This window comes from Capricornis sumatraensis, chromosome X (assembly GCF_032405125.1).
Source record: "Capricornis sumatraensis isolate serow.1 chromosome X, serow.2, whole genome shotgun sequence".
NCBI lineage: Eukaryota > Metazoa > Chordata > Mammalia > Artiodactyla > Bovidae > Capricornis > Capricornis sumatraensis.
Window position 1 is genome coordinate 4,045,813 of NC_091092.1, and position 24,639 is coordinate 4,070,451.

A 24,639-nucleotide genomic window follows, 5' to 3' on the forward strand; every position below is an offset into this window, starting at 1 on the left:
TGACTTAGGTAAAACTAGGTCAAAGAGCCTGTAAGTTCACTTAACCAAATACTTGTAACTGCAAATACATTGCAGTACACTGACAGCAAGAAAAACACCCCCATAACTCCTATACCATTTGGAGCTGTGGCTCCAGTGAGGGATTCAGTATTATTCTCACGTTAAATATTAAAGTTTATTTTCTTGTATTTCGGTTAAACGTCAATATTTCACAAGCCACAGTTGATGCTTTAAGTAATATTTGTGTTTTTTTTTTTTTGATCTCTGAACTTTTTATTTGTTTTTTGTTTGTTTGTTTTGCTATGATTGCGTCCTTATTTTTTTTCCCTTTTTTTTAATTAAATTTTAAAATTTTTAATTCTTACATGTGTTCCCAAACATGAAACCCCCTCCCACCTCCCTCCCCATAACATCTCTGTGGGTGATCCCCATGCACCAGCCCCAAGCATGCTGTATCCTGCGTCAGACATAGACTGGCGATTCAATTCTTACATGATAGTATACATTATAGAATGCCATTCTCCCAAATCATCCCGCCCTCTCCCTCTCTCTCTGAGTCCAAAAGTCCGTTATACACAGCTGTGTCTTTTTTCCTGTCTTGCATACACGGTCGTCATTGCCATCTTTCTAAATTCCATATATATGTGTTAGTATACTGTATTGGTGTTTTTCTTTCTGGCTTACTTCACTCTGTATAATCGGCTCCAGTTTCATCCATCTCATCAGAACTGATTCAAATGAATTCTTTTTAATGGCTGAGTAATACTCCATTGTGTACATGTACCAAAGCTTTCTTATCCATTCATCTGCTGATGGACATCTAGGTTGTTTCCATGTCCTGGCTATTATAAACAGTGCTGCGATGAACATTGGGGTACATGTGTCTCTTTCAATTCTGGTTTCCTCGGTGTGTATACCCAGCAGTGGGATTGCTGGGTCATAAGGTAGTTCTATTTGCAATTTTTTAAGGAATCTCCACACTGTTCTCCATAGTGGCTGTACTAGTTTGCATTCCCACCAACAGTGTAGGAGGGTTCCCTTTTCTCCACACCCTCTCCAGCATTTATTGCTTGCAGATTTTTGGATCGCAGCCATTCTGACTGGTGTGAAGTGGTACCTCATTGTGGTTTTGATTTGCATTTCTCTGATAATGAGTGATGTTGAGCATCTTTTCATGTGTTTGTTAGCCATCCGTATGTCTTCTTTGGAGAAATGTCTATTTAGTTCTTTGGCCCATTTTTTGATTGGGTCGTTTATTTTTCTGGAATTGAGCTGCATAAGTTGCTTGTATATTTTTGAGATTAGTTGTTTGTCAGTTGCTTCATTTGCTATTATTTTCTCCCATTCAGAAGGCTGTCTTTTCACCTTGCGTATATTTTCCTTTGTTGTGCAGAAGCTTTTAATTTTAATTAGATCCCATTTGTTTATTTTTGCTTTTATTTCCAGAATTCTGGGAGGTGGATCATAGAGGATCCTGCTGTGATTTATGTCTGAGAGTGTTTTGCCTATATTTTCCTCTAGGAGTTTTATAGTTTCTGGTCTTACATTTAGATCTTTAATCCATTTTGAGTTTATTTTTGTGTGCGGTGTTAGAAAGTGATCTAGTTTCATTCTTTTACAAGTGGTTGACCAGTTTTCCCAGCACCACTTGTTAAAGAGATTGTCTTTACTCCATTGTATATTCTTGCCTCCTTTGAAATATTTGAACTCTGGAAACCACTGGTTGAATGTTGAACTCAGGATTAAGGATTATGGGAGAGTGAATTTGTGTTTCCCAATTGCTGGATAGACATTCTAAATTTACCTTCTTGATGGTGAAAAGGTATATGTAGATGTTCATAGTTGATTTCCTCCAATAAGACCTGAAACCAGAAATAGCTGAAGACTTTTTGTGCGGTACTCAGTTCAGTTCAGTTCAGTCGCTCAGTTGTGTCTGACTCTTTGCGACCCCATGAATCACAGCACGCCAGGCCTCCCTGTCCATCACCATCTCCTGGAGTTCACTCAAACTCACGTACATCGAGTCGGTGATGCCATCCAGCCATTTCATCCTCTGTTGTCCCCTTCTCCTCCTGCCCCCAATCCCTCCCAGCATCAGAGTCTTTTCCAATGAGTCAACACTTCTCATGAGGTGGCCAAAGTACTGGAGCTTCAGCTTTAGCATCATTCCTTCCAAAGAAATCCCAGGGCTGATCTCCTTCAGAATGGACTGGTTGGACCTCCTTGCAGTCCAAGGGACTCTCAAGAGTCTTCTTCAACACCACAGTTCAAAAGCAGCAATTCTTCGGCCCTCAGCTTTCTTCACAGTCCAACTCTCACATCCATACATTCATTTAATTTCATACCCCCCGCCCCCGCCCCGCCCAGCCCCTGGCTTTTGGCTCTATACTATTTGTAGAGATAATGTATTTGATGACAATTTTTTTTCCCTTTAACTTTGTTTTCCATACAGACTTCTATATGTTATGTAGCTACAGTCTATAAAAGTAAACTTAACTGTATCATTTGAAGACATGATGTGGTTAATTAATACCAGGTACAATTGGCTAATTAGCTACTTATGTGGAATATCCCTGAAGCTGTTATTGGGATTTTAAAAAGAAATGTTCTATCCTTTCTAGTTCACAGAAGTTAGCCTGTGAAGTTAGTTCACAGGAGTTACATGTAGAACATATCTTTATATGAACATTTCTTTAGAAAAGAACAAAGAAATAAAGCTGCTGTATAACATAGGGAGCTCAACGTGGTGCTCTGTGGCATCCTAGAAGGGTGGGATGAGGTGGGAAGTGGTAGGGAGGTTCAAGAGTGAGGGAACATATATATACCTATGACTGATTCATGTTTATGTATGACAGAAACCAATACAATAGTGTAAAGCAATTATCCTCCAATTAAAAATAAATAAATTCCATGTTGATGTTTGACAGAAAACAAGGAAATTCTGTAATTATCCTTTGATTCAAAAAGAAATTTTAAAAAATTAAAAAAACCTTAATATCTTATTCTAACAACAAACATTACCAAATAAGCGGATGGATAAATGAATAAAAAATAAAGAAATAAATGTAAAAATCCATTAATTTATAATCTTAAAATAATCAAAGATATCTATAATTGCTGTTCATGCTAGGGTATTTTTTGGTAATAGGGTATCATTGGCTTATTCTCTTCAGGGGTACAGATCCCCTTAAAATAGAAATTAAAGAAGACTTGAGTGACTTCCCTGGTGGTCCAGTTGTTAAGACTCTGCACTCCCAGTGCAAAGGACCTGGGTTTGATTCCTGGTCAGAGAACTAGATCCTGCATGCCACAACTAAGAACCCACACACAGCAACAAAGATCATGTGTCCTACAGCTAAAACCTGGCATACATAGCCAAATAAATTAAAAAAAATTTTTTTTGAATACTTACTATTGAGAAGCAGAAAGAAGAGGGCAAGAATTTGATGGTGAAGTCAAGTTCAGATTTAAAAACAACAAGTGGAAAATCCAGTCTTAAACTGGGATCAATACATGTTGCAGAAACAGAAACAGTTACTTTATACAAAGTACATAGATATTTATAGCAACTTTATAGAAAGAAGGAGCATGTATTCTTATAGGGAGGGAAGAGATGTAAAAACATATATGATTGACATTTGCCTCTCATAAAGCAAGTGAGAGAAACAGTGGAAGTTTATGAAAATAGAAGATGATGCTAGAAGATGAGAAAGTTAAAAAAAGTATATTGTCACCTATTTAAAGATTTATGGGAGGTGAGAGGGAGAAGGAGAGAATGAGAATGAATGGGAGTACAAATGAATGAATAGGCAGCTGGTTCAACTTTTAACCTTGTTGTTTGACTCTATTCTTATACAGTAATAGCTGTAAGAATACAATGTGTGTTTGCTGAAGGAATGAAGGGGGTTGTCTGTAATGGGAAAATTGCATCATAGCTTAACTGGTAGGAGAATAATTGATTTAGTGTTTATAAATATGGCTTGATGCTAATACAGTACAAATATTATAAGTGGTCAGTTACTTAATCTTTTTTTTTAATTGCAAAATACTACAGTTATTCTCGTGTTGTGGAAGTATTCAACTAAATTTTCAATACAGTAAAAGCTTGCTTTTGTGTTCTGTGTACTATAAGAACTCAGTCTGTTTAACATTACTGTATATAATATAGATAACCAACAAAGACCTACTGTATAGTACAGGAAAATATACTCAATGTCTTGTAATAAAGTATAATGGAAGAGAATCTGAAAAGTGTGTGTGTGTATATATATACATATATATTTATAAAACTAATCACGTTACTGTATACCTGCAACTAATACAACATTGTAAATCAACTATATTTCAATAAAAATTAAAAAAAACTCAGTGTGTTTAGTATAGTTTCATATTCAGTTACATTGTTCAGAATTAGTATTGAATTATGAATATTGCTCTATTTAGTTTTATGATTCTATTATAAAGCTGGAGTTAATGATTTGGAAGTATTAGCTGCCTAATTAGTAGTATGCTGCTGCTTTGTGTAAGAATAAGATAAGTCATTATGGTTTCCTCTGTTCGTGTGAATGGTACCTATTCCCAATCAACCTATGCAGCAGCTTTATAGGTATAAAAATGTTTGTGGCCGTAAAGCAAGTTAAAGTATTTAGAGAAAAATTCCTAAATATTACATTGGTTCAGAAGATATTTATTAAATGCTTGGTGCATTCCAGGATTGCATACTCTTTGCTTGGCAATACAAAGATTAAAAAAAGAACCTAGTTTTGGCCCTCAGTTTATAGTTTAAGGTAGATGGATTTATTATAGAGTGTCATTTTAAGTGCTATAGTATAGGAAATTAGTATGGAAGAATAGCGTGAAGATGGTCACTTCTAAACGAGGTGCTTTGAGGGAAATCTGAAGAATTAGCAGAGGTATATGAGTTAGCCTGACATGGTTTTGGGTAGGGTGGGAGGACATGGGAGTTAACAGAGGGAGAGGGTGGTGAAGTCGACAGCATTCTAGGCAGAGAGAACAGCATCATGAACAAAGTAATGGAAATTTGTAAGAGCATAGCGTGTGTAGAAAAACGATGAGTAACCTTGTGTTATTCAAACACAAGGGGTAAGATGAACAGTGGTAATGAAAGAAATGAGACTAGGGAAGTAATAACAACATGCACATGGATAATAACACAAACATTCTTTGATGGCTAGCTAATATGCACCAGGCTTGGGTGCATGATCGCACGTAATCTTGACATTCCTCTGAGGTCTGTATTCTCCGTATTCTCATTATTATCCTGCCTGCCTCCATGATTCTACTCTTGATAGCATGATCTTTGCCCTGTGTCATTAAAAATTGAATTGGAGGTATATGGTAACACAGAATGTATACCTATGGCTGATTCATGTTGAGGTTTGACAGAAAAGAACAAAATTCTGTAAAGCAATTATCCTTCAATAAAAAGAAAAATGTCACTGGAAGGCGAGCAGACTGTCTCTGTAGAGATTGCCAGCGGTGGCATTACCACACTCTAAGGCCTGACTGTGGAGTGTACAAGTACAGACACTCAATCTTGTCAGTGTTTCAGAGTTGATACTACTTGGGGATACAGATTCATGCTATTTGCAGGAGACTATAATTTAACCAGAATGTTATGAGATGGTAGAGACATAGTCTAGCATATATGAGCAGTATTTAGAGGTTTCGATGGAAACAAACAAAATATGATTTAGCAGAATGATGTACTTGCCAATAAAGTCATAAAATCAGAGGCTGAATTGAGAAGTATAGTATTTCAAGGTGAAGGACGTGGAAATCCTTTCCTTCTTTGGATTTATCAAACCACAGGGTATTTGAGGGAGATGCGTAACCATGCTACATGAAGATAAATTGAAACTGGTAGGTATACTTTAGCCTCAAGGAGAGAGTATTGTCTTCATGTAATATTTACAGGTTCCTTTTGTTTCTTCCTTCTGTCCAATCTACCATCCATCTTAGTTTGGAGTCTTATTATTATTACTTGTGGAGAAGGAAATGGCAACCCACTCAAGTACTCTTGCCTGGAAAATTCCATGGACTGCGGAGCCTGGCGGATTACAGTCCATGGGGTTGCAAAGAGTTGGACATGACTGAGCGACTTCACTTCGTTATTACTTGAGTTACTTCAATAGCTCAGATTATTAAACATAAGATAATTTATTCTGATTAATTTAGATAGAATATTTATACACACACACAAACACACATAAAGAGATGTGAACCAGAAGGGTTGCAAAACAGGCTCCAGGTAATCTAAGTATACGAATAACTTCCCGAACCACACAGCCAAAACATGATCTGATGAAGGAGCTGTTGTAACTTTGTTTGCTACTGTTGCCAGAACCAGTTTGTCAAGTTGTTGTGATGAAAAATATGTGTCCGCTGCCATCAATTCCATATCCACGTCACCTCTGTTGCCACCCATGCTAGCAAAACATGGGTGAATCTATACCCCATATGCATCCATTTCATGGATGACCACTAAGTCATCTTACTGTATTGTCATAAGGGATAGCTGCTGCTGCTGCTAAGTTGCTTCAGTCGTGTCCGACTCTGTGCGACCCCATAGACGGCAGCCCACCAGGCTCCCCCGTCCCTGGGATTCTCCAGGCAAGAACACTGGAGTGGTTGCCGTTTCCTTCTGCAATGCATGGAAGTGAAAAGGGAAAGTGAAGTCGCTCAGAGACTGATAAATGTGGCTTTCTTGGAGTCTTCATTGGTGGGGCTGATACCGGGTGGGTGTTTAAAATTATAGTGGGTGTGTTCAAGTGCTATTGGGCAGCCAACCATGACAGAAGCCTTCTTTGGTCTAGTAGCTAATTTCTTGGCCTTCACTCAGGTTTTTCTCCTCAATCGAGACCCAAATCTGATGAAGACTTCTCTTTTGTCTTTCCCATCTGTCCTCTGTGTTCTAAGACATCCTGTACATGCCTCGGTTACACTGATATGTTTACGTATCACTCTTCCCTACTACATGGACTCATGCAGCCAATCCTGGCCGACTCTGGGCGACCCCATGGACTGTAGCTGCCAGGCTCCTCTGTCCATGGAAATTTTCCAGGCAAGAAGACCGGAGTGGGTCACCATTTCCTTCTCCATCCCTACTATACTATGAATTGTTTATTTTTATTAATTTAACAGACAAATTAGCATTTACTAAATATCAGGCATTGTTTTAAGAACTTCACAAATAATAACTCATTTAATTCATGGGCTTAAGCACTCTTTCAAATTTTCACTCCCCACCTAGCATTTTCTGTGGTGCGTGGTAAAGTGAAAGTGTTAGTCGCTCAGTCATGTCCGACTCTGCAACCCCGTGGACCGTAAGCGCACTAGGCTCCTCTGTCCATGGAACTCTCCAGGCAAGAATACCTGTGTGGATAGCCATTACCTTCTCCTCAGGTGGTGCATGGTGAGTTCGGTAAATAAGTGAGTCAAAATTTAGAAAGTAGAGAAGAAAAAATAATGATATGATCTTGCCACCTTAACATGATGTTAATATTTTGTTGTGCATATTTCAGATCCAGTCCTCCAAGGTAAAACTTGGCAAAAGTTAAACTACCCTATAATGGGAAGGACTGCGTGTGGAGGTAGTGAGTTCCCTGTTAGTTGAAGTTGACACAGAACATAGATGAATATCTGTGGACATTATAAAGTGCTATCCAGCCTCATTTCTGTGTATTCTCACTTTAATTCAGCAATGCTAGATCTGGCCTTTGAGAGAGAAAGAGAGCCTGGCTTCAAGTAAATCATTAACAAGTAAGATATACAAATGAGAAATGAAATAAGATAGGAAAAGTAGAGGTAGAGACAGTGATAGAGATAATTGGGAAGGGGGGTCAGGTATATATACATGAAATTTATAGATATTGATTATGAATTAATCATTGTAGGAGTCATTGAAGTTACTATTCAACACATAGATGCAGTCTGATTACTTTTTATGGATCCTTTGTTTTTTCCCCCACGTTCTCATACATGATTTTTTAAAATTATTATAGTATTTTTCTTTGTCCATTCGTTTAGTTGATTAAAAACTAGTAATGTTTAGAATTACTAAGCAAGTAAAGGGATAAGAATACTGATTTCTTTTTCTTGTTTTAAAAAATCAAGATACCATTCAGAAGCCATCAAATTCATCCTCTTAAAGTATACAGTTCAGTGTTTTTTTTTTCTTCATGTATTCAAAGAGTCGTGCAACCATCACAACATTCACTCTTAGAACATTTTTATCACCCACAAATGAAACACCATACCTGTTGGCAGTCACACCCCAGTTCTCCCATCCCCTCTTGCCCTGCCCCTGACAGCCACTAATTCACAAATCTCTATAGGTTTGCCTGTTCTGGATATTTAATATAAATGGAATCATGTCATGTATGGCCTTTTGTGATCTACTTCTTTCATTTAGCATAATGTGATTTCAATTTTCATCCATGGAGTATAGAATGTATCAGTACTTCATTCGTCTTTGTGGCTGAATAATAGTCCATATTATGGACATATGACACTTTTTTATCCATTCAGAATTTGATGGACATTTGAATTGTTTCCACTCTAATGTTTCTGCTATGAACATTCAAGTACAAGTTTTTGTGTGGACATGTGTTTTCATTTGTCTTGGGTATAAGCTGAGTCATGTGGTAACTCTACGTATAACTTTTGGAGGAACTACTACACTATTTTCCAAAGTGACTATCTCATCTCATATTCCTACCATCAGTGTGTAAGGGCTCCAGTTTCTCCACATCCTCACCAACAATTGCTATTATCTTTTCTGTCATAGCCTTTATTACTGTGGGAGTGAAGCGGTGTCTCACTGTGGTTTTGATTTGCATTTCCTTGGTGAATAGTGATGTTGAAACTCATGTGCTTATTGGCCATTTGTATGGCTTCTTTAGAGAAATGTCTGTTCAAATCCTTTGTCCACTTGTAGTTGGGTTATTTGTCTATTGTTGATTTGTAAGGCTTCTTTTTATACTTTGGCTACAAGCCCCATATCAGATGTATGACTTGTAAACATTTTCACACATCCTGTATGTTGTCTTTTCACTTGATGTTGATTTTGGAGGTGTAGTCCTTTCCAATTTGGTGTTATGACCCTTCAAGTGTGTCTGAATATGTTTCAGGGGTTAACATGAGTTTCAAAATGAAGAAAAAATGATTTATCTAGTGAAAATGTTATATGTCTGTGTATCACAACATAAAGGAACATTTCCAACCAAATCAAAGCTTATTGAACCTCAAAACGATATGTTGTAACTGAATATTTTTCTTTCCAGTTAGTGGTCTTTTTTATCCCAATGCAGGTAACTATGCTTCTGATGTTTTCCCCCAATTCAGCAGCTTCACATGAATATTTCTTCAGTAACATATTGTAGATATATATTTCCTATAATTTACAAATTATATTTGCTCTTCTAGATAATAATTATCCTAAGGGAACATATGCCAAGTAGTAAAGTGTTTATTTGTTTATTTTTGCTATCTGGATAAAAAAATAACTTTGCTAAAGTTGTATGATGTATATCTATGCTATAAACTGCCAGTTTATTCTGTGCAATAGTTAAAATTTTTTTCTGATTTCTACTCATTGAGTAGGTAGCAATATGAACCATAAATATATGGTAAAATTTATATGACATTAGGGTATATAGAGTGAAAAATAATAATGAAAGAGCCGAAAAATGATGGTTGTTGATAGAGCATGACTTACTATTTTAATACAGAGAACGTTAATTTTTCTTTTTTAAAGTTTATTTTGTTGAAGTATAGTTGATTTACAATGTTGTGTTTTGTACTGTACAGCACAGAGATTTAGGCATACATATGTATTCTTTGTCATATCCTTTTATATTATAGGTTATTATAGGATATTGAATATAATTCCTTTTGATATACAGTAGAACTTTGTTGCTTAATATTTGTTAATCACCTTTGAAACTCATAAGCAGAAATTTGCTAATACAATCAATATTTTTAACAGGAGGACATGAACCTTAATGAAGAGCGAAAAGCTCCTTTACGAAACAAAGATTTTACCACCAAGCGTGAGATGGTCGTCCAGTATATTTCTGCTACTGCCAAATCTGTAAGTAGTGAGACTCTTCCAGCATCCATATAATGAGCTTAGCATTATCTGCTTAAAAGAAACAAACTTCAGATCTCCAAGTTCTTGCCTCAGTGTACTTACATAGACTTCATAAAAGAAGTGTATATAGGTACTTTAATACATTATATATATATATTTCAAAACTGTTCTTAGAGAGAGATTTCCATTCTTATAAACAAAACAGACTAAGAATAGTTGGCTCTGAGTTAATCCGGTTAAATTTTGGAGCTGAGGTTTTGTGCACTTACTAACAAATAGCAATTCGTATTTATTCCACTTAATATACAATTTGTTATAGGAACACTTCACATTTTGAGGAAGGACAAACATAGCCAAGTCACAAGATTTAACTAAGTTTACATTAAAGTTATATGTCTGGTATTTGCTTACTTGAAATTTATAGCAATTTTTTAAATAAGCAGTTTTTTTTTTTTTTTTGTGATGATACCTATGTAAATGACCTCGTAATTGTTCTTCTACAGCTTAATTTAACATAAAGGAAGGTGTTTAATAGGAACTTTAATGAAATCTATTTGAGTCTCAAAAGAATTAAAATTAGATTCATTGAAAAGGCTTGTCTGCAGCAGGAAAAACTTCGTGTTTTAGTGGAATATATTGCTTTGTTTATTTCCTAAAGTGCTTCCAAAAAGAGTCTGGAAATTTGATTTATTTTTGTAACAAAAAATATTTTTTGAAATAGTGGACTGTATCTTTTACATTTCTGTAAAGAAGAAGCTTTTCACAGAGTTCATAAAATCACTACGAATGTGTACATATATAACATACATATGTTTATGTTATATATGTACACACAAACACACAGTGATTTTATGTTTGTGTGACATGTATATTACACACATACATTTACATTTAAGGCATACATATTTTAAATTTAAAAAGTTGACCAGTGAATAAAATAGTTCTTCTTTGGCAAAATATATTCTAAAATTATTTGGCTATCCTATTAATGCTGTTTCAGTACAGTAATTGCAGTGGCAATTACCGATGCATTTTGTCTGAGTTCTACAATTGTATTGATTCCATATTGTACTTTAAGTAAGCTAAATCTGAATGCTGAACTATTTGAACATAACGCATTGTAGCTCTGCCATGGCAGAACAACAGCATGTTTTTTAATTTGCTTCTGGTGTCCAAGGGCAGAAATGTGTTTCAAGTGATAAGTGAAATTTACCTTGAGCCTCATTTTCAATAGAATTAGGTGAGGCATAGGGTTTTACTTTGAAATTCTGATGAACCTCTTCTCATTTTTGCCTTCAAGTTACTGTTCCCAGTAAAATGCTTTAGGAAATGCAGGGTGTACATTCAGTGTTATTTTTCAAATACATAAAGGCAAATACACTAGTAAATCTATATAGTTATATCTGAGTGCAAAGTACAGATAATTATATATAAATAATTAGGTGCTGATTTTAATGGCAAGATTTTGTTATTGTCTCTGGCTCATTTCTTGTTTTTGTTTGTGTAAGCGGAACTGAATATAATGAAAATTGTATGAAGCTCTTACTTCTTAACCTTTTGATTTTGACTCAGTCTCTATGTAGAACTTGTTTTCATTTATCTTCGTATTGCGTCCTCTTTAACTGACTGAAAAAAAGCACACTGATTTATATACTCAGTTTTCAGATTAAAATGCTAAACTTGGGGTAAACGTTGGCTGAACTGTCTTGAATTGATTTATTTGAAAAATGGAAATTGAAAATTTCTCAAAAGACATGAAAACTCTATACTAAAGGCATTAGTCTCAAAATCGATACAAATAACTATTTCGTATATGATCCTTATTTGCTTCCTTTAGCGCACATAGGGTCACTTGACATGCGTGTAGAACTTTCATTAGTGCTCTAAGCTTATATGTTTTATTTGCTTGTATTTTTCATGGACTAAATATGATGAAAGAAAGCCTATTGATAAGCATGTTTTAAAGCTTTCTCACTTTGGAGAGACAATTATTAGTACTGTGTTCTGTGGTGAAAACAAAGAAAATTACATATGTTATTTCCTTTTGAAGGTGAGAGGGATGCCATTTAGTGACAAACCATCCTCTCATCTTTTGCATGAATTATAATGTCACCTATGACCATTTATCTATGTGTAACTAAGGTTTCCATCCTGCTGGCTTTTATTAGGCTTTAAGGATACTTTGCATGTCATATTCTTTTATGCTTTTTTTTGTTATATTGACACACTGATTAAAAATGCTTCCACATTTAAAGTAGATATGATTGTAACCACTGCTTTATGAAAATGTTTTGCAAATAGTCAGAACTTTTATTTTGAAGTAAAAGCAAATTTGAGGACTAGAGTACCTGGTAGAAAAATGTTTTATCATAAGTCATATGTAAAATGTGAAAATTATAGTTAAATTTAAACATAAATCGTACATTTCCCCCTTTAACACCTGCTTTCGTCATTTTACATGGAATTGAAAAACAAAATATGTACTCAATAAGCAATATCCGTCATTCTCCTGGGTTTGTGGGAAGGACAGTAATGCAAGAGGAAACTAATGGGTTTAGACACAAAACCTGTTTCTAAAGCAAAGGGGAGTCTTTTGTTGTGTAACTGATCATGCCAAAATTAGCCTGGGATAAGAGAATATAAAGGAAATTAAAAGATAATGAAAACTATTGCTTAGTTTTTTCCTCTTCAAATTCCATAATAGAAAATGTTGTGTGAATGCAAAGGAAAAAGTACCTTGAGTAACTCTGTCAGTGATGAATGGACTTAGTAAGGGAGTGGAAAAGAGTCTCTTCTCTGCTGGCACTGGACTCTTGCTCTCTGTAACAAGTGCGGTTATGGTCTTGATCTTGTTTAGTTGCTACGTCATTTCTGACTCTTTGCAGCTCCGTGGACTGTAGCCCTGCAGGCTCCTCTATCCCCAGTATTTCCCACGCCAAAAATACTGGAGTGGTTTGACATTTCTTTCTCCAGGAGATCTTCCCAACCCACAGATCAAACCTGGGTCTCCTGCATTGCAGGCAGATTCTTTACCATCTAAGCCACCAGGGAGGCCTGGGTACATGTAGATAATTTGGCCACAGATAATCTGGAAGAGTCTTTGTTTTCACAGCACAACATAAGTTTTCAGAAGTAGAAAACCAAGCTTTGTTAATATTGCAACGTGCACTCACTGGGTTGTTTAGTGTGACATCTGCCGGCCTCCCTGCCCTCTTCACTACTGCCCAACTCACTACCGAACATTAGTGGCTTCATGTCACCCAGCCTTTTCTTGTTCTCTTCACCTTCACCCTGGCATCACCCCAAACCAACGCCCCTTCAAAGCTTTGTGCTTCTCTGCCCCCAGTCGCTGAGCAGATGCACTCTCAGCGTCTCTGCCTTTTCCCTGTGTGGTTCCCATGGGCTTCCTCCTTGTCCGACTCCCATCCCCAAAACCTACATTTCTCAAGGCAGCAATGTGACACATTCATGCTTGCATCCCAACATGCCCTCCACATTGTCGGCAGCTGTCATGGTATATTGCACACAGTGTCAGTGGATTTCAAATAAAATGAAAACCACAAGGTAAAAAAAAATTGCAACATTGTCATACCTGTTCATAATCCTGAGAGGCAGAAGACATCAGTGATTTAGAGGGAATCTTGCATGTTATATTTTAACAGTATTATAGATGTTTATGTGGGTATTCCCTTGTGGTTCAGATAGTAAACAATCTGCCTGCCAAGCAGGAGATGCAGGTTCGATCCCTGGGTTAGGAAAATCCCCTGAAGAAGGAAATCACTACAATATTCTTGTCTTGAGAATCCCATGGATGGAGGAGCCTGGTGGGCTACAGTCCATGGGGTTGAAAAGTTGGACATGATTGAGCCACTGCGCACACATGCATAGACGTTTATGGGGAAAAAATTAGTCACTGAAATCCGAACATTAGTTTGCCAGATGTCAGTGTCCATATGAGAATATTAAGAAACTAATTTATTTCTAACTTAAATCACAGTCTTTGAGGTTGAGATTTAAAAATATGTAAAGTTACAGTTTTTGAAGATACATTGAAAGGTAGCATTGATTAAAAAATCTCTCAGTAGCAAATAATTTAAAATAGTGATACCAAATACATCACTTAATACTTTCAGATTAGCCCATATCATAAGCAGGCTTCCCTGGCAGCTCAGATGGTAAAGAATCTATCTGCAATGTGGGAGACCTGAGTTCTATCCCTAGGTTGGGAAGATCCCCTGGAGGAAGGAATGGCAACCGCTCCAGTATTCTTGCCTAGAGAATCCCATAGACGAAGAAGCCTGGCAGGGTACAGTCCATGGGGTTGCAAAGAGGCAGACACAGCTGAGTGACTAAGCACACACACATACATCATAGGCAGTTAAGACTTGGAGTATATCTTATTGTATGTGTGTATACATGCATTGGCTTCCCAGGTGGCACTAGTGGTAAAGAACCTGCCTGCCAATGCAGGAGACACAAGAGACATGGGTTTGATCCCTGGGTCAGGAAGGTCTCCTAGAGAAAGGCATGGCAACCCACTCCAGTATTCTAGCCTGGAGAATCCCATGGACAGAGGAGCCTGGCAGGCTACAGTCCACAGGGTCACACAGAGTCAGACACGACTGAAGTGACTTAGCACACACACACATGTATGAATGGTTTTGCCTTTGCCACTCTCAGGTACTTTCTTTCTCAAGTCTTTGCCAGACATCACCTAGATACGGTGAAACAGCTGAACCCAAACATGACCAGACCAGTTTCTTTTAGCTTTTCTTGGCTCATCTAAGCTGTTTGCTGTATATGCTTTAACTAAACGCAGTCATTTTGCAATCAGAATACTATAGACCTGCTTAAATTGTTAAGACAGGCTTGCAATTCTTTTTTTTTTTTTTTAATTTCATGCCTGTGCTAAATAAACATGGGACAAATAAGACCTCTTTTTGGTGGGAGGAAATAATTTAGGTCAGTAGTGTATCTTTCATTTCAGAAGACTGTTAACGGCACCACAGAGGCTTTTATTCAACTAAATAGTCGCCGTCTGTAGATAGTCTGTCAAATGAATATTTCAGAAAGCTGCTTTTCTATTTGGAGATTCATGGAGTCCTCTGAAATAATTAATTAGGAAACTGTCATTTCTTTTTATATCTTGTAGTATCCTGTTAAACTTGGGATTCTTATTGGGATTTCAGTTATATTTGGTTTTTATCTTTAAAGTACTAGCTAATAATTAGAACATGTCTTGATAATATGTGCTATCAGATTAATAGTTTTAGATTATGGATGAACTCTTTTTTTGAACATTACTTGATATTCAAGTGTAGGAATCTGATAACAATGATTTTTATTTGGATTCTGGCATAAAATTATACTTTAGGACTATGATTTTAGTTCTTGCCTTCTTAAGCACAAATTCTTAGGAATTCTCTTATCTCTTCACCATAAGAAAAACTCAATTGAGGCTGTAATTTTTGAACTATTTCCTCCTTCTGAATAAGTATATTTAAATACAAACTGCTTCCTTGTCTTCACATTATATAGAAGACTGTGTTGTTATAATAGAAATGCTAGGATGACCTAGAAAACTAGAATCATAAGCAATCTATCTTCTTTTTAATTTTCAAGTATAATATAAAACAATATTTTAAACCTTAAATTCATAACGATATAAAATTTCAAGCTTTCAACCTAAAGTTTATTTATTAACTTAAACACATGACTTTAAGTACAAAATTTATATTCTAAAATACCTAACTTCAAGCTTAATAGTATACCTGTTAAAACAAGGAAAGAAAAAAAAATTAGAATAAAATTCAATTATCTCATGATAATTTTTTGAGAGGTTGTGGGCTGATAAAACATCTGATGCCTGATTGCACTTAATCTTGCATTATTTGATATTTATACTACAACTAGTTGAGAAGTCCATTACAGAAAACTTAAAAAAAAAATCCTCAAATGGTAATAATTTTATTTGGGAATCTTTATTCTGCCGACTTTATACATTTTTGGAATATGGTAGAAATCAATACTGATGTATTTAACCTCTAGATCTAAAATATTAAAAGTACACATAGAGGTGCTATTTACTAATTTTCTAAACACTTCTATGAAAAGCTTCTGATTATTAATACTGTTGCTGTTTGTTTTTTTTTTTTTTTTTTTTTTACACCATAACTACTCTCCGTTGACCTCTGCATGCAGATAGTTGGAAGTAAAGTTACGGTGAGTACCAAAGATGCGTTTTACCCTTAGATGTGAATTCGTGCTTTTGGAGATTGAGTGATTTTTGCTCCTAGTATGTTATGTGTTTGGTTCTTCTTTTGGTGTATATATTACCAAAGTAGTAAGATCAATGTTAAGATCACATGATTAGAATTTAACTATGTAAGTATTTTTCCTGTGGTTCTGGGAAATACTTTAGAACTGGAATATGATTGTATATTTTGTCTTAGAAAGTTTTACTTCTTTAAAAAAATTTTTTTGGAACTGTGCCTGTGTCAGTCTTTACGATTCTGAGGTGTGTTTTACCTCAGCTTTTCAGGATAGCAAGGAGAGACTCCTAAAAGTTTCATTTATGCTAACAGGAATTCTTACTGAAGCATCTTACTTTGACTTTAGTATCTCTGAGCACATGGTGTAATGAAAGCAACCTTTGATGTTCAGTCAGGAGGCCTGGGTGCTTATCTTTGCTGGGTGCTACTCATCAGCTTTGTGACTTTGGGCAAGTCATATAATTTCTCTGAGGTTCAGTTATTAAGTAGTTGAATTGAAGTGACTGGCTTGCATTATCTTTTAAGGTTCTTTCAGTTGCTCTTATCTAAGCAGGGGTCCACAATCTCCAGGCTGCAGACCAGTACTTCCAGTCAGATCAGCGATGGTATTAGATTAGCAATAAAGTACACAATAAATGCAATGTGGTTGAATATTCCTGAACTCATCCTCACCTATCCCAGTCTGTGGAAAAATAGTCTTCCATGAAACTGGTCCCTGGTGCCAAAAAGGTTGGGGACTGCTGATCTAAAGCTTATATACACGAGACACTGCATTGCAGTACCACGATTACATGATACACTATTACATCAGCACACCAAAAGTGGCTGTATTTTAATTCAGACCTATTTGTAATTACCTTGCCTTCATGATTAAGCAGTCTGTATTTAGAAAACAGGCCAGGAAACAGTATCTTTTTTTAAAATTTCTATTGGAGTTTAGTGGATTTACAGTGTTGTGTTAGTTTCAGATGTACAGAAAAGTAAATCAGTTATTCATATACATATAGGCACTGTTTTTCAGATTCTTTTCTCATACAGACCATTACGGAGTATTGAGAAGAGTTTCCGGTGCTATGCAGCAGGTTCTAAGCTATCTATTTTATATATACTAGTGTGTATATGGGCTTCCTGAGGTGGCACAGTGATAAAGAATCTACCTGCCAATGCAGGAGATGCAGGAGATGTGGGTTCGATCCCTGAGTTGTGAAGATCCCCTGAAGGAAGGCACGGTAACCCACTCCAGTATTCTTGCCTGGAGAATCCCATGGACAGAGGAGTCTGGTGGGCTGCAGTCCATGGGGTCGCAAAGAGTCAGACACGACTGAGCATGCACACTCCCATCGTAGTGTATGTATGTCAGTCACAGTCTCCCAATTTATCCACCCTTCCCTGCCCCCTGCCCCAGAAAACATTCTCTTTAACATCACCAGGTATCTAGAATAGTGAATATATTTACATTTGTTTTGCTTTTATTTTTTTTTTTAAGATTTTTATTTATTTATTTTTTTTAATTTTAAAATCTTCAATTCTTATATGCGTAATTGAAGTCCTCTTTTTGTCTTTGTCAGGCGAGTGTATGCTCCTTGGTTCTGTCTCGTCACAACAAAGGTTTGGAGTGACGGACATTACAGCCCTGGTGTGTCACAGTTCTCGGGTCTTGGACAGACCGTGTTATAGCTCTCAGGTCACGAACAGACCATGTTATAGCTCTTGGACAAATCAGTGTTACAGCTCAGTGTTACAGCTCCATTTTATTTAGAAAATAGCAGGAAAATCCATCGAGAGAGAGAGAGAGAAAGAGAGAGAGAGAGAAAGAGAGATTCCCTCGGGCTTCTCTTTCTATCTGCTTTTCCCGCCCTGGGCCTGTGCTGTGTAAATTGGGCTAGCCAGGAGTGTTGTTTGTTCTGCCTGAGGTCGTCACTCCAGCCCTCAAACCTTCCTGTGTTCTATTTTTGTGGGTTTTCCCTTCCTTATCTTTTAGCCACCGCCATTCTGGACTCCTGTTTCCCATTCTACCTACCTAACAGATTCATGTGACATTGGGGGGAAAATGCCATCCATCTTTTGGGATGATTTCCAAAATCAGCAAATATTTCTTTAGTGCTTATTGTGTACCAAGAACTGTGCTAGGTGCACTAATGACTGGAAAATAAGAATAAAACCTTATCATTGCAATAATATATGTTGAAATAATCAAACGTTAAATTGTACCTGTTAATTGTGCCATAGCAATATTATGTCTCAGGCAGGAGACATAAGGTGGGTTAGACTGATTAGAGAAAAATCCATGCAAATTTCTAGACTTTCAGGATATGGTGGTTGGGATTTGACAGGGGAGGGGAAATGATGGAAAAGCTCTCAGATTGTGGAAGTAATATTCAATGCAAAAGGTTGGAAACAGAACCGAATTGTATTTGGGAGAGGGTACAACAGGTGGGCGAGAAGGAAGAAATGAGAAATGAGGTTGATTTTGTACAGAACAAAAATGTATATTGGGAAGATTAAAAAATCAAGTTCAAAGAAGATCTTAAAGTCCAAGTAGAAGATTAGAAATCAGTTTGAGCAAGCAAGTGACATGAGGAAAACAGAGTTTAAGAAAAATAAATTGGATAGTAGTAGGTAGGCTGGATCATGCTAATGGTTCTCAAAGTTGAAAGTATCAAAATACAAATTTTGTCCCTCATGGGGTCTAGAATAAGGCCAAGAATTCTGCATTTTTATCAAGCACCACAGGACATCCTGATTAGTTAGAATAAAGAGCACACTTTGAGAAATACTGGATTGGGATAGACATTTGTTTAGGGGGCTAGCTAGGAGACATGTGAGAGTCAGTGAGGCCCTGCGTTAAACTGGAGGCTTAGGTGTAGAAGGATAGGGTTAAATAACAGAGTTTGGGGCAATAAATGAATCTAGAGCTTATTTTAATGTGGGCCAGAACCTGCCTATATTTCTGGCTGTGACAACATAAACAATCCAATGACCTGTGCCGGAAGCCACTGCAAGATTACCAGTTTCTCCATAATCAGTTATCAAGTTCTGTTGATTATTTCTCCTAAATAACTCTCAGTTCTCTCCCCTAATTTCAGACCCATCATGTAACACTCCTGTTGATTGTTGTTGCCTCCTCAATACTCTCCTAGTCTTTGCTCTCACACTCACCCACGAATGCTCTATGTGGTTACCAGAAATGCTGCTGCTACCCCTCAAACTTTCAGATGGCTCCCTATTCTCTTTGTGATCTTTTCTGATTTCACCTCTAGCTGCACTTTTACATGCATCTATCCCCTGTCTGTATGGGAACACTCGGCAGTTCGTTAACATCCTATTGTTTTAAAAAAATGTTAAAGTTCAGGATTGGGAACACATGTACACCCATGGCAGATTCATGTTGATGTATGGCAAAACCAATACAATATTGTAAAGTAAAAAAATAAAATAAAATAAAATAAAATAAAATTTAAAAAAAGTTTATTTTTTAATTGAAGGATAATTGCTTTACAAAACTTCATTGTTTTCTGTCAAACCTCAACATGAATCAGCCATAGGTATACATATGTCCCCTCCCTCTTGAAACTCCCTCCAATCTCCTTCCCCATTCCACCCCCTAGTTTGATACACAGCCACTGTTTGAGTTCCCTGAGACATACAGGAAATTCCCATTGGCTATTTCACATATTAAGTTTCCGTGTTACTCTGTCCATCCATCTCACCCTCTCCTCCCTTCTCCCCATGTCCATAAGTCTGTTGTCTGTGTCTGTTTCTCCATTGCTGCTCTGCAAATAAATTCTTCAGTACCATCTTTCTAGATTCCATATATATGTGTTAGTATACAATATTTGTCTTTCTGACTTACTTCACTCTGTATAATAGGCTCTAGGTTCATCCACCTCATTAGAAATGACTCAGATGTGTTCCTTTTTATGGCTGAGTAATATTCCATTGTGTATAAATACAACAACTTCTTTATACATTCATCTCTTGATGGACATCTAGGTTGCTTCCATGTTTGAGCTGTTGCAAACAGTGCTGCAATGAACATTGGGGTATATGTGTCTAGGAGTGGGATTGGTGGGTCATATGGTGGTTTTATTCCTAGTTTTTTTTAAAGAATCTCCATACCATCTTCCAAAGTGGCTATATCAACTTACATTCCCACCAACAGTGCAAGAGCGTTCCTTTTTGTCTGCACCCTCTCCAGCATTTGCAGACTTTTAGATGATGGCCATCCTGAATGGTGGGAGGTGATATCTCATTGTAGTTTTGATTTGCATTTCTCTAATAATAAGTGATGTTGAGCATCTTTTCATGTGTTTGTTAGCCATCTGTATGTCTTCTTTGGAGAAATGTCTGTTTAGGTCTTTTTCACACTTTCTGATTGGATTGTGTGTTTTTCTGCTTTTGAGTTGAATGAGTTGATTGTATATTTTGGAAATTAATCCTTTGTCAGTCGTTTCATTTGCTATTATTTTCTCTCATTCTGAGGGTTGTCTTCTCACCTTGTTTATAGTTTCCTTTGCTGTGCAAGAACTTTTAGGTTTAATCAGGTCCCACTTGTTTACTTTTGTTTTTATTTCCGTTACTCTAGGACATGGGTCATAGAGGATCTTGCTTTGATTTATGTTGAGTGTTCTGCCTATGATTTCCTCTAAGGGTTTTATAGTTTCTTGTCTTACATTTAGGTCTTTAATCCATTCTGAGTTTATCATTGTGTATGGTGCTAGGAGGTGTTTTACTTTCGTTGTTTTACATGTAGATGTCCAGTTTTCCCAACACCACTTTGCCCCATTGTATATCCTTTCCTCCTTTGTCAAAAATAAGGTGCCCATAGGTGCATGGGTTTATTTCTGGGCTTTCAATCTTATTCCATTGGTCTATATTTCTGTTTTTGTGCCAGTACCATACTGTCTTGATGACTGTACCTTTGTAGTATAATCTGAAGTCAGGAAGGTTGATTCCTCCAGCTTCATTCTTCTTTCTCAAGATTGCTTTGGCTATTCAGGGTCTTTTGTGTTTCCATATGAATTGTGAAATTTTTTGTTCTAGTTCTGTGAAAAATGCCACTGGTAATTTGTTAGGGTCATGTTGAATCTGTAGATTGCATTTGGTAGTATAGTCATTTTCACAATATTGATTCTTCCTTCCCAGGAACATGGAATATATCTTTATCTGTTTATTTCATCTTTGATTCCTTTCATCAGTGTCTTAAAATTTTGTCAAAGGCTTTTTCTGCATCTATGTTCATCAGTGATATTGGCCTTTAGTTTTTCCGTGTTGTCTTTGTCTGGTTTTGGCATCAGGGTGATGGTGGCCTTATAGAATGAGTTTGGAAGTGTTCCTTCCTCTGCAATTTTTTTTGAAAGAATTTTAGAAGGATAGGCATTAGCTCTTTTCTAAATGTTTGGTAGAATTCCCCTATGAAGCCATCTGGCCCTGGGGTTTTGTTTTTTGGGAGATTTTTGGGCACAGTTTTGATTTCAGTGCTTGTAATTGATTTGTTCATACTTTCTGTTTCTTCCTGGTTCAGTCTTGGAAGAATGATCTTTACTAAGATTCTGTTCATTTCTTCCAGGTTATCCATTTTATTGGCATATACTTGTTCATTATGGTTTCCTGTAATCTGTTGTAACCTCTCCTGTTTCGTTTTCTAATTTTATTGATTTGATTCTTCTCTCTTATTTTCTTAAAAAGTGTGGCTAAAGGTTTGTCAATTTTGTTTATCTTCTCAAAGAACCAGCTTTTAGTTTTATTAACCTTTACTAATTTTCTTTCTTTTTTTTTTTTTTCATCATTTATTTCTGCTATGATCTTTATGATTTCTTCCCATCTACTACTTTTAGGGTTTTTTGGTTCTTCTTTTTCCAGTTTTTTTAGGTGGAAAGTAAGTTGTCTATCCAGTGTTTTTTTGTTGTTGTTGTTGTTTCTTGAGGTAGGATTGTATTGCTATAAACTTCACTCTTAGAACTGCTTTTGCTGTATCCCATAGATTTTGAGGAGTTGTGTTTTCATGGTCATTTATTTTCTGGGAATTTTTTGATTTCCCTTTTGATTTCTTTACTAACCTATTCTTTATTTAGAAATATATTGTTTAATCTCCATGTGTTTGTGTTTTATACAGTGTTTTTTTTTTTTTGTAATTGATATTTAGTCTCATAGCATTGTGGTCAGAAAAGATGCATGATATGATTACAATTTTCTAAAATTTACTGAGGTTTGCTTTGCGACCCAGGATGTAGTCTGTCCTAGAGAATGTTCCATGTACACTTGAGAAGAAACTGTATTCTTCTTTTGGATGGAATGTTCTGAAGATATCAATGAGATCTGTCTCATCTAATATATCATTTAAGACTTGTGTTTCTTTGTTAATTTTCTGTTTTGATGATCTGTCCATTGGTGTAAGTGGGGCATCAAAGTCTCCTACCATTATTGTGTTACTGTCAGTTTCTCCTTTTCTGTCTGTTAGTGTTTCTCTATGTATTGAGGTGCTCCTATGTTGAGTGCACAGATATTTACAATTGTTATGTCTTCCTATTGGATTGATCCCTTGACCATTAGTACTGTCCTTCCTTATCTCTTGTAATCTGCTTCATTTTAAGGTCTATTTTATCTTACATGAGGATTGCTACTCCAGCTTTCTTTTGCTTTCCATTTGCATGAAAGATATTTTTCCATCCTCTCACTTTCAGTCTATATGTGTCTTCACGTCTGAAGTAGATTTCTTGTAGACAGCATATATGTAGATCTTGTTTTTATATCCATTCAGCCAGTCTGTATCTTTTGGTTGAGCATTTAATCTGTATACATTTAAAGTAATTATTGATATGTGTATTCCTATTGCCATTTTCTTAATTGTTTCAGTTTAGTTCAGTTCAGTTGCTCAGTTGTGTCCGACTCTTTGCGACCCCATGGACTGCAGCACCCCAGGCCTCCCTGTTCATCACCAACACCTGGAGCCACTCGAACTCATGTCCATTGTGTTGGTGATGCCATGCAACCATCTCATCCTCTGTCGTCCCCTTCTCCTCCCGCCTTCAGTCTTTCCCAGCATCAGGGTCTTTTCCAATGAGTCAGTTCTTCACATCAGGTGGCCAAAGTATTGGAGTTTCAGCTTCAGCATCAGTCCTTCCAATGAATATTCAGGACTGATTTCCTTTAGGATGGACTGGTTGGATCTCCTTGCAGTCCAAGGGACTCTCAAGAGTCTTCTCCAACACCACAGTTCAAAAACAGCAATTCTTCAGCGCTCAGCTTTCTTCACGGTCCAACTCTCACATCCATACGTGACTACTGGAAAAACCATAGCCTTGACTATACAGAATTTTGTCGGTAAAGTAATGTCTCTGCTTTTTAATATGCTGTCTAGGTTGGTCATAGCTTTTCTTCCAGGGAGCAAGCATCTTTTAATTCCATGGTTGCAGTCACCATCTTCAGTGATTTTGGAGCCCCCCAAATAAAGTCTCTCACTGTTTCCATTGTTTCCCCATTTATTTGCCATGAAGTGATGGGACTGGATGACATCATCTTTGTTTTCTGAATGTTGAGTTTTAAGCCAACTTTTTACTCTCCTCTTTCACATTCATCAAGAGGCTCTTCAGTTCTTTGCTTTCTGCCATAAGGGTGGTGTCATTTGTGTATCAGAGGTTATTGATATTTCTCCTGGCAATCTTCTTCTTCTCTTTTCTCTTGTAGATCTTTTTCTTCTCTTATATTTCCTGACTATATAAGTTCCTTTAACATTTGTGGTAAAGCTGGTTCGGTTTTACTGAATTCTCTTAACTTTTGCTTGTCTAAAAAGCTTTTGAGTTCCCCACAATTTTGAATGAGATCCTTGGCAATAGAGTAATCTTAGTTGTAGATATTTCCCTTTCATTATTATAAATATATCCTGCCATTTCCTTCTGGCCTGCAGAGTTTCTGCTGAAAGATCAGCTGTTAAACATATGGGGTTTCCTTTTATGTTATTTGTTGCTTTTCTCTTGCTGCTTTTAATATTCTTTCTTTGTGTTTAATCTTTGTTACTTTGATTAGTATGTGTCTTGGCATGAATGCAAAGTTCCAAAGAAGAGCAAGAAGAGATAAGAAAGCCTTCCTCAGTGATCCATGCAAAGAAATAGAGGAAAACAACAGAATGGGAAAGACTAGAGATCTCTTCAAGATAATTAGAGATACCAAGGGAACATTTCATGCAAAGATGGGCTCAATAAAGGACAGAAATGGTATGGACCTAACAGAAGCAGAAGATATTAATAAGAGGTG

General features: G+C 36.6%; 1 protein-coding gene across 1 annotated transcript in view; it reads left to right on the forward strand.

The window, feature by feature from the left end:
• DIAPH2 (diaphanous related formin 2) overlaps nt 1-24,639 on the forward strand; it is a 980,877-nt gene that overhangs the window by 77,522 nt on the left and 878,716 nt on the right. Inside the window, exon 4 of the mRNA XM_068961943.1 lies at nt 10,010-10,114. Within this exon, the coding sequence (XP_068818044.1) occupies nt 10,010-10,114 (105 nt within the window). The remainder of the gene's footprint in view (nt 1-10,009; nt 10,115-24,639) is intronic.